Genomic DNA, 11,206 nt, shown 5'->3' with positions numbered 1-11,206 from the left:
AAAAGAAGAGTAGAAGAGACGTTTGTGCAAATTAACGACAAAATTATAAATTATATATAAAGAAAAAATGTAAAATTTTATTTTGGATCATATACTTCTAAAATATTTATACATTTGAAAAAATAATTTACATAATATCTATTTAAAGATCATATGACATTAATATATGATTGTTATAAGTCTGTCTCAAATCCATTTATTGGTTTGTTAAAAAAATAGTAAAAATCAAAATGGTTAATATTTTAAAATTATTATTAATATTCATATTTATTTTGAATAAATTTATTTATTTATATTAAAAATAATTAATTAAAATTTATTTTTGTAGTTAACACGTTGTTTTATAATAATATATTGAATTAAACTAATTAAGTATTCAATTCAACAAAGTTTCATTTATAAAATGGAAAAAAAAAATCAAATTTTACTGTTGTATCAATTTCTATATTAAACTTTTAATTTTATCAAATTGTAATATAAACTAGTTATTATAAACTTAACCTTAACCTTGGTAATTTTTATCTTTTAATCAATTTTATTTTAAAATTTTGTTTAAAAAACTATTTTCTTTGAAATTTATGAAAAAAAACTATTCATCAGCTAATTTATGGAATGAAAAATTTTAAATTTTAAAAGTTTAAAATTTTAAAAATCTTAGATTATGAGGCAGGGAGTTTATGAAAATTTACATTTTTTATTTTGTTAAAATGAGTGAAAATTGAAAAATAGCTACATTTAATAAGTATATGAGAAAAAATTAATAGATCAATTCATCTATTTGTAAAATATACTAAATTGATGTAATTGAAACTAACGGTAGATCTATTAAATCTATTTATTTAATTAAAAATCATTACAAAATATTTAAAATTTTTAATTATTTATTAAATTAAAATTATACATCGAGTTGTTGAAGAGTTTATTAATTAATGCATCTTAATTATACAAAACTAATACAATATAAAAGAAGGAAAAAAAAAACATTTATTATCATAAAAAATTGCAAAGTATATTCTCGAGATATTATTCTCAACCATAAAAAAAAAATATGGATACTTTTAAAACCCCTCAAATAAATGGATATTATTCTCAACCATAAAAAAAAAATATGCATACTTTTAAAACCCCTCAAATAAATGGATTAATAAAGCCGAGTTGTCCTTCCTTCGAAACGGCGCCGTTTGTTTCTGATAAAGGTTGAAAAAGCGAAACCTTTGGAGGGTTTAGAAATTCTCAATATTGGATAATTACAAGGAAGAAAATGGCAAAATAGAAAAAAAAAAAAATTGAGGATGAGCCGTCACAAATTTATTAAACAAAAAGAATCTCCATTTTGTTGCACACAAAACAAATAATAATTATTTATTGAATTTACAATAAATACACATTTCATTAAATTGTCTTTAGTAATTATTAAATGCGGCTGGATATCTTAATTCAATAATTATTTTCCATTATAAAATACCATCGTAAAATATACAATTAATCATACATATTCAATAATTATGGGCTTACCTCCATTTTCAACAATTCAACATTTCCAAAACGGATTATATTTTTAAATAAATAGATTTGTATGGTTGTGACCAAAGTGGTTAATTAAAGAGAATATCACGGAAAAATAAATGAAATACACATCTCTATTAACATGAACTATTTTGGAAGATAAAAGTAAAGCCAATAAAACAATGGGTATGAAATAAGACCGTCATGTCCATGGCGTCTTCAATCATTTCTAAAACCTACAAACTTATATCAAGAACATATTTTGGAATAATTTTAGAATGATCAAAATCACTTTGGAATAAATACAATCGAATAGTCACATTTTCTTTCACATTCCTCTATGCTTGAGGAGTCATAAAATTCCTTCCCTCTTGTACTACCTAAACAATTGGGGTGCATCAAAGAATCATCGGAGGGACCAACCAGAAGGAAGGCTTAATTTAATCTACGTTTGTTCTTCCAAATACAAGGAAAATTCCATATAAATGATAAAAAATACATACCTTGGTGTACGTTTAAGTGGTTAAGGTGCGCACCAAAGCCAGCCATGGCCTCCTCATGTGGTTTTAATGGCTCTTTGGCAAAATCATATTAACAATTAATAAATAAAATGAATACTACAAGGAGAAGGGAAAGAAAGCCCAAATCGTGCATAGACGCCGCCTCTTAATCCTTACTCGTAGGAACAAATAGAAAAGTTCTTCCTGCCAGAAGGACAAGTATGGAGAGGAAAGTTTTAGTGGAAATTTGGCGTTTTGTTTTTACATGAAAATATTAGCAAAAGCATTGCATACTACTATGATCTAGAATTGAAAATGACCAAGCATATTGGATAGGATCCATTGAAAGTTTACAGTTCTGCATAGCAGAGAGGGAGATGCATCATAATATCTTATTTAGTCTGATGCTACAAGTCTTTCATAACCTTCAGCCATACTATAAAACTTGGAAGTTTTTGTCCCTTTAGTACAAGAGGCCTGGAGAAAGTGCGGCCAAGCTCATGCGTTTGGATTTTTCTTCTACATTGACATAAATTATTAATTCTAATATGGGTTTGAAAAATTCTAGTCGAGGATTGTTAGGAGGAAGTCCCACGTTGGCTAATTTAGGGAATGATCATAAGTTTATAACTAAGAAATATATCTCCGGTACGAGGCATTTTGGAGAAGCCCAAAGCAAAACCATGAGAGTTTATGCTCAAAGTGGACAATATCATATACCATTGTAGAGGGTTGTATTTTCCTATATACTACTATATGCTAGAAGTTAAAGATAAGCTCGAGAAAGCAAATTGACAAATACACAATGAGACCATGAAGAAAAAATCTGGGTGCCTGCAGCAGGGAGGACTTATCATGTTGCTGGAAACTGCACTAGGAGCATGTAAATATGGAAAATATCCACAAATGGATGAAAGAATCTAATGATACAGATTGTAGAGAAGAGAAGAATAAGGGAGAACGGGGAAGTACCTGCTCTAACTTGTCCATGTACAGAGCATTTTGAGACGCTCCTAGCGCTTTTGTTCACTGAATGTCTTGCCCTCAAAGAATTCATTTAGCATACGCTCAAGATCCTCAGGTGTATATTTGATGCTTCTTTGAAGACCAGTTTTCCCATTGTCAACCATAGGCCTGTTGCATAAGCAATACATGCAATTTTATATGTTAATTTTTTTTAAAAAAATTTAAAGTTAAGTAATGAGGACGTGCCCGAAACGCTTGATGAAGGATCGGTAAGCAGGCAATAATACTTCAGCGACTGCCAACCTCAATGACTCCCGCAACTCACTGTCAGGAACTGTCCATTGAGACTGCCGTTGATGAAGCTCCTCAAATTGGATATTGAAAGTCTTAAACCTATCTTTCACCATAGCTTTTGAGAGTCCACAGGTTGCATCTGCCGAAGCACCACCACTGCCTGAGGCCTGAACGGTGAGGCACTGCAAAATCTGCTAACAGGAACAAAGACCTTAGTATGCTGACCTTCCAACTAAGCTCTTGGTTTTCTAAGAACTTAGATAGCGAATACTGAGAGAAAAGGCTAATATGTTATCCATAATCTCCACATTCCCTAGAAAAGTTTCATAATTGGCATTTAAAGGTTCCCTTCGACATTATGAAATGATATCGTACAATGAAAAATGTGAGCTGTGATCGTTATTTGACCCAAGCTAATGTAAATGAGAGAGATCATATTTATGAGCGCTCCAGACGATGTTCAAAGGAAAAGTGAAGAATATAGTGAAATATTGGCCGATTGGAGCACAATTATTTTGATTACCAAGGGAAATCAACAGACCGATACCTCAATGAATTGCTTAAAAAGGTATGATAGAATATGCCAATGAAATCCTTAAACAAGAAGGTTCTGAGGCTAATCAAACACAAAATTTTATTTTTCCTTCTTTTTTTCTCTTAGTAAAGAAGATGCACATAGTTGAATAAATAATAAGAATTACAATTCTTTTTGTCAAGAAAACCAATTCAGTTGTGCCATGAAAAATAACCGGCTTTTTCATGATGCCAACCTTGACATTATAAAGATCATACCATACACTTCACAGACGAAATGCCATTGCCAGTAAGGATAGGACTTCCTCTTAACTTTTGCTCTTAGACTGACCTATGGTCAGCATTAGAAGAGAAAAACTAGAAGTTAAAGATTGAAAGATGTATCCATTTCACATGAACACTTGTAATATAAGAAGAAAAGTTTTTAACATATTTAGGCAACGGGTCATAACAGTTATGAACTCAGGGGCAACAATTTGAGTGCTGAAATAGACTCAATAATGAGGAGATTGAGAGAGAATTCCCTTAGAAAGAGTTGAGTGAACCAAACCTTGGCCCAAGAAATCCTCTTGTATTGATTTGCATGCTGCTGCACAATCCTTCGATGTATCTGCACCCAGTCATCACCCAACAAATCCTTTGCCTCCGATCTGAAAACTCAATAGAACAAACTATTACAAATATGATAGATCCTAATCTTTTGACATACAAGCCAAATATACGACGCACCTACGGACAGATCTCACTATATAGTGAATATTGTTCATCAGAAATAATTGAGTTAATGCAGGATCCTTATATTGCTTAGATTTTCCGTCAAGATTAGTCTGAAGTGCCTGCGTAATTCTTGTAGTTATCACTGCTAACTGAGCATCTGGATCAACAGCCTCGAAATCTTGGAATAGTTGCTTCAAAGTAGATTTGTAGCTGTACATTTTATGTTGTTTATGAGAAACATAGTTTTGTAGCTATAGGGCAGGAATAGGATATAAAAACAATGCATAGACAACTTCAGGAGATCATATGAAAAATTGGGAACCAGCCATAAGGATGGATTTATAAAATATTAATAATTTTAAAAAATTGTGGTAACTGAACATAAGCAGTAACCAAAAACACTCTCCAATCCCCTGCATTTTGAGGACGTAGATTAAGAAAATACATCGTTCACGGAGAGCATAAAATAAGAGAGTGATTGAAGGAATTTCATTGTATCAAAAATCATTTCTTATGTTCGAAGGACCCAACAATAAGAAGGGTGGGAAAAAAACGGAGAAAAAGAGAGCCAGAGAAGTCTTTTTGGAGATCATCTATGAATTAAAAACAAAATATTTTTAGAGCAGAAAAAATAGGCAGTAGTTTGAGATAATAACATAAAATGTTAAGATGAATGAGTAAGAGCATGTACTTACAAACAACATCTTGGAGAAGATATAATGCAGGAGTTGTTGTATGGTATGTCAGGGGTGTGGGTCACAGTTTTTTTTGGGAAAAAACTATGACGAGAAATATTGAAGTGGAAGCCACAGAAAGTATAACTTACTCAAATAAAAACTTCACGTAGTTTATCACATAACTGGTCAAGGGATGAACAGTCCCATCAAGAACAGCAGTTTTTGTGGCATCTTTTTCTACCGCTTCTTCAAAATCAACAAAAGTCTCTTGAGCTGTCTCGGCAAGGCGTTGTGTTAAGCTCAATGCAGAATCACGCATTTCAATGCATGCTTTACTTCCAAAAAGTGTTTCAATCTGCTCTTAGCACACCGTCAAACGAAAATAAAAGGAAAAAGAGTACATAATAGTGTTAGCAAGTTGCACTTGTGGAATCATGTTTTTGGTCTTCTCACATACAGAAGCATAAAAATCTAAGTAACATCGATTTACTCTAGCAAATTCAGTATTTAATAAGTCACCGATATTCAAATTCCAATAGTTCTCACGAAGATTCTAGAGAGGGAATTGAAAGTTTATGAGGATAGTTTCTAATTTTAAATATATAATAAATATAAAGAGGATAATTTGGGCATTTTATAAGATTAGAGAAGATTTAAAGGAAATCCAAATGTTTCGCTCCTTAGACCGACTGCAGATGTAAGTATAAATATAGACATAAACCGAAACATCATAAACTTGAAAATATTAGAAGTAACGTCCCATATTTGGAAGAAAAAGTTAATTGCTTACGGTCTAGGCATTTGAAAGAGAGGTCACAAGGTGTCATCCATTTCTCCAGTTCGAATTAAACTTTGACAAAAGAAAAATACAAACGGATAAAGTTGTACCTCAGATTGCAGTTCTCGCATTATTTCAAACATGTCTAGAAGAACAAACAATTTTTCTGGAGATCTCTTGCTTTTGGCAATTGCGTCTCCAAAACTTAGTAGCATTGACACACTGTTTGATGTCACATCTGCGAAGCATTGATCCACGAGAGCGTCTGCACTATCAAATATTTGATCACAGATTTTCCTTTCCCCAGTAAACAGCAGTTTGACCTTTTTCAAGCAGTATCGAAAAGTTGGGAAAACAATTAAAATAGGACTGCAGAATAAAAATATTAAATAGCCACAACCAGATATGGCATATCCTTACAGCAATGCGCACGTAATGTATCCAGTTCCCAATCTTAGCTTCAAGGGCCTCCCACTGCATTTTCTGGACATCATCCTTGCTAAGCCTCTCAACACCTAATTTCCTAAGACTCTGTTCTAAAACTGCAGCGCGAGTCTCCCTGATCAAAAGAAGTAATTTATTCCATTGATCCATATTTTGAAGGGCTGAATAAGAAAGTAAGACGCATAAGAAGCATCAAAACGCTGTTTAAACATTTTATCATGCCTTCGTTAATAAAATAAGTTTCCCCAAGCATAACGATGAGCATATTGGAACAATAAACGGCGATAGGCTGACTCATTCACAACCAGTACTCAACATTTCATGACTTAGTCTATAGACATGTAACGTATCAGAATTTCGAGTAGGTAGTCAGCAATTTAGTATCAAGAAGACCGTATTAAATAACATATTCTATTCGAAATCTAGAAACCTACAACTTGCATATTACACAAAGGAAAAGGCAAGTCTTTCTTAGAAGAGAAAGTTACAGGAGAAACAATCCTCGTATTGCATAAACTAGTACTCAAAATGCTAATTAGTCAAACACCATCAGAAAGCTATAAAAAAGGTGATACCTGTATATTCTATAGACTTGCTGCTGATGGCCAGCCATAATCATTTGTTGGGCCAAATCATGCAACAATGGAAGAACCCTGGGAGGAATAAGAGTTGGGGGAATGAAGATGGAAGCCTCTAAGCTTTTGTTGTGATTGTCAGAATTATGTTTGCTACCACCATCACCTTGCTGCGAAGATGCTGAAGATGGACGCAAGGAGTTGGGGAGGCAATCGAAAAGACGATCGGGTTCCACTGGCTTACTACAATTTGATAAGGTCCACACTCATTGTTCTTGTATATAAATTAAGAGTACAGTGCAGTACAAAATTTTTAAGTATTATTAAGAGAATGGCTTTGCCAATTGTCAAAAGTCAGCGAGAACCTAGCTTTTATACAGGTCTAATTATGACAGGATGGCAGCAAATATGAATAACATAATTTTGTAAGCTCAATGTAACAGCCTGAAGATGGAATATAATTATAAAATGTTAAGGGTGGATTAAGGTGACCATAGCAAGGAGTCCTTTGATTCCTATTTCCTCCCTCTTCCTTTCCCCCAAGGAATAAACGAGATGCTCATTAAAACCACATTCATCATGGGTAAAAGTTTCAACAAGTAAGATCCTCTAGCTAACATGTTTTTTTTTTCTTACATTTATTTTTAACTAAGGTTTAATGTGAGAGTAATAGTTAGAGACATGCAGTGAATATTAGTATGCTAGTGGTAAGGAAATAGTGGTAATTAGGTGCCTCGGTTATAAATAAGGGGTATTAGGAACCTCAAAAGGAGCGGATGTGGACCATTTAGTGGATTGTTCAGTGTGGGACCTGGAAGAGAGACAACCCTCTCCAAAAGCTATGATTATATAGTAATTTTTTTCTTGGATATTACAATATATTTAGTATCATGTTTTTTTTTTTTCTTCTGGGTTTGGAGTCCTAGCATTTTCTCACATCAATTCATGCTCTTTTGTCCGCCGACTTCATACTACTAACCGGAGAAGAGTTCTTATTTTCACTCGTAATTTCAGTAGATAAGATTTAAATTCCCAAATGAAAAAGAGTAGCAATAAACAATATGAATTTAATCGATAGAATAAATCAATAAAGAATGAATCTTCATTCTAATAGAAATATAAAAAATGAACATCTATTTTATGAGACCACAACTCCGAGAAAAATAAAAGCATTGTTAAGAATGTTAACCAAGCATTAGTCCACAAGGCGATTATTACTTTAAGTCAGAGAAGAGGAGGCAAACATCTGTTATAACCTTTCTGTCACGAACAAACTTTTCAAGCCTCGAACTGAACAAGAATAGCTCTAAGTACAGAAAGAATAAAGTCTATTTAAATTGGTGATTACTTGAAGAAAAACAAATCAAATATTATAAAAAATTTAAAAAAATGTTACAACAGTGAACAATGTACAGTTATCCACTAAAAGCATAAAAAATAGAAAAACAAACCTGTAATTTGTTAAAAGCTGTCTGAACTCATCTTCCAGCTTTGAAATGGCTTTAGCAAGCAAGTTGCTTGTATGGGTAAGAATAGCTTCGTTACTTCGGAAAATTTTGTTCCCAGTAAAGTAGCGATTAGCGCTTCGAAGTTGACTAATTGCTTCCAAGTACATTTCCAAGTCCTCATGTGGCCCCCTGAGTATTTTAGCCTCGGCCTACATTTTTCAATTGAAACAATGTCAACGCACACAGAAAATCATGTTGTATAAACTGAAAATGGTGACAATAATAGCTTTCAAAGAAGAAAATATGGAGCCAAAGAAATAACTCCCAAAGAGAATTTTGCGTTTTGGTCCATCCGTCAATTCCTCGATAATTACTCGGTGTAAATTGACGTCAAACCTATTTTTAAATATTTTAGAAAAGAATATACTTTTTCTTAAATAAAAGTACTTTTTGACATTTTTTTTTTCTCTTTCCCTCTCTTCCCTTCCCCATTCTTCTACTTCCTCTCCTTCCTCACATCAATGGCCACCAACTACTGTAATTTTCTTTTTCATCTTCTTTCTTTTTTCTTCTTCTTCCTCTTCCTCTTCCTCTTTCTCATCCTTTCTTCCGCTCTTCTCCACATAAAGAAAAACTGTCCCAGATCTGTTCCGAAATTGAGAGAGACCCTTCGATTTCCAAGAGGGTCTTGCCGTAACTCGCGTTTACAACGCTGACAAAGGATAAAAGTTATGGAGGACCCAATGTTGTACGACATTGGTTTTGTGAGTTGATTTGGTGGCTTTCCATACGTGAGTTGACTCGGGTCACCGATGTTAAACGTGGGTCACCATCCGGATGCTCGTAGTCGCCGTAAGAAGTTGTCGTCGCGAGTCTTTACTACCGAAGGAACGACGTCGTTAGAGAAGATAGGGAAGACGAGAGAGATACAAATCTATGTAAGGTTCATATTTAAAGGAAAAATAGAGAGGAGAGGAAGGGAAAAGAGAAGGAAAAGCTGACAGAGAAATTAAAAAGAAATCAGATACGAATGTAATTTAAGGTCGAACCTTAACAATGAAAAATGTAATTTTCTCGTTATTTTTTTAATGCATCGATTCTAATAGCCTCGCTTCTCTCAAAAGGCTAGATTTTCTGTCGTCTCTTTCCTTGAGGCGATCGAGGGGCTTGTTGTTTAGAAGTGAAAACACTACTATCAACATAGCAATGCACGGCCCAAGCCAACTAATTGGCAGCTACTTTTTCCTTTCGTCCCTACGCCTTGGTGCACACAATTAGGATTTATCACCAGGCACAGCAGCTGCCAACCCACTATAGTATGATACGAAAGAAATAAAGCAATAGAAACAAAGACTGATCTTTCTCCAATTCTGTTTGGGATGAAGCCGGAGGAGAACAGTCCTACAGCACCAGACAAGGGTAAATACATGGCTCCGTGTGAACAAGAGAAGGACGCACAACTGCTTCAATTACATCTTTTGCGTCCCACCATGTTAACAATAAAGATCTAAAGAAGTTCCTACTATTTTCGTCCAACGTGTGCCTCTAGCATGATGGCATCTTCTTATCTCCAGGTGATTATATTAGTGATATGATTTGGGCTTCCAAAGTGTAGACTTAGTGAAATTGAATCAAAGAGGGATAGGGTGAAGAGAACTGTCCAGATGATGCAAATGGAAACTTTTAAGATTTCATCACCGTTCAGTCTCCTACCCAAACAATCTGAGACGTGAAGTCACCCTGAAATGCTACTGCTATGATTCCAATTTCATATAAATTTCCAAAACGCAAGAATCCACCAAGTAAAACAAAAATAATTTCAACACAAAACCTAAGTCAAATCAAATCCAATCAGTAGCGAGGCATGAATTACGAACGTGGATTGGGGATGATGCATCTTATTTCAACTTACTACACTTGCTGCAGGACGCATATAATATAAACAACAAGCAGCAAATTAAAAGCCGTGCCTCTTCTTTCCACAAAATGATTAATAAGCAAGCAAGAAAGAGAAGGTAAGAGATATCAACCTTGCGTGTAAGATCAAACTGAGCTAGCATACTTTCTGCATACTTCAATGTCTTGTCGATATTCTCATGCGCCCTCCGAATTGAATGAGTTCTGATCTATCGCGTCAAAAACAAGATCACAAAAGTATAAATAATTAAAAGAAAATGAAAACACAAGCGCAGATAACAATAACAGCAATTGTCATGTTTCCTTAAAATCAATCAAACGTACATCGCATCATCGAGCAGATCTCATAAGTAACAACAAATAGACAGCAGGATCATAAAAACGACACAAATTCACACACATTACGCATCATATGAAGAAATTCGCTCATTAAATGTATCTGATCAATGCATTTCAAAATTCTTCAAGCTAAGCAACAGAACAAGAAAAAGCACCTGAGTAGGTCGCATAGCTGTTTCGAGAGCGGAGAGACGGTGATCGAAGGAGCCAAGAATGGAGACCATGCTCTCCGTTACAACCTGACTCTTCTGCAGCGACTCTCGGACAAGTGCGGCTCTCTCGCTCAGAACTTTCATCGCCTTTTGAGCCCCCATTGGAGATGGAATCTGCTCGGGATTTCTCCCCCAATGCGTCCGGTAGGGGAGAAAAGAAGAAAATTCAGATGCGTAATCAGAAATTCAACCAGCCTCGGTGGCCTTTTTCGCCGTTTTCAGGTCTCCCGTGGAAATGCAGGGACGAACAAGGAAAGTAGTTACGAAAAGCCATTGGTTGTCTGAATTTGGGCCCCCAT

The 11,206-nt window shown here is 34.5% G+C and overlaps 1 protein-coding gene across 6 annotated transcripts; it reads right to left on the bottom strand.

Moving 5' to 3' along the window:
- Positions 1-1,732: 1,732 nt before the first annotated feature.
- LOC111471306 (exocyst complex component EXO70A1-like) lies at positions 1,733-11,161 on the bottom strand. Of its 6 annotated transcripts, none has more exons than XR_002715177.1 (13): positions 10,851-11,161; positions 10,470-10,565; positions 8,443-8,648; positions 6,992-7,234; positions 6,393-6,531; positions 6,083-6,295; positions 5,344-5,549; positions 4,530-4,727; positions 4,351-4,450; positions 3,219-3,457; positions 2,979-3,140; positions 2,010-2,210; positions 1,733-1,749 (listed from the first exon to the last, which is right to left on the bottom strand). XR_002715177.1 is itself a non-coding variant. In XM_023117032.1 (12 exons), exons 1-11 carry the CDS (start codon positions 11,007-11,009, stop codon positions 3,020-3,022), a joined length of 1,920 nt encoding a protein of 639 aa, XP_022972800.1. In that variant the 5' UTR covers positions 11,010-11,161; the 3' UTR covers positions 1,921-2,210; positions 2,979-3,019. The 6 variants fall into 6 exon arrangements, 3 of the variants coding, with proteins under 3 accessions (XP_022972800.1, XP_022972802.1, XP_022972803.1); XR_002715176.1 differs by lacking the exon at positions 1,733-1,749 and adding an exon at positions 1,769-1,886; XR_002715178.1 differs by lacking the exon at positions 1,733-1,749 and having other exon boundaries at positions 1,921-2,081; positions 2,184-2,210.
- Between the last annotated feature and the right edge of the window lie 45 nt (positions 11,162-11,206).

This window comes from Cucurbita maxima, unplaced genomic scaffold, assembly GCF_002738345.1.
Source record: "Cucurbita maxima cultivar Rimu unplaced genomic scaffold, Cmax_1.0 Cma_Scf00049, whole genome shotgun sequence".
Lineage (NCBI taxonomy): Eukaryota > Viridiplantae > Streptophyta > Magnoliopsida > Cucurbitales > Cucurbitaceae > Cucurbita > Cucurbita maxima.
The sequence above is the reverse complement of the archived record's forward strand: the minus strand, read 5'-3'. Positions and strand labels throughout refer to the sequence as shown.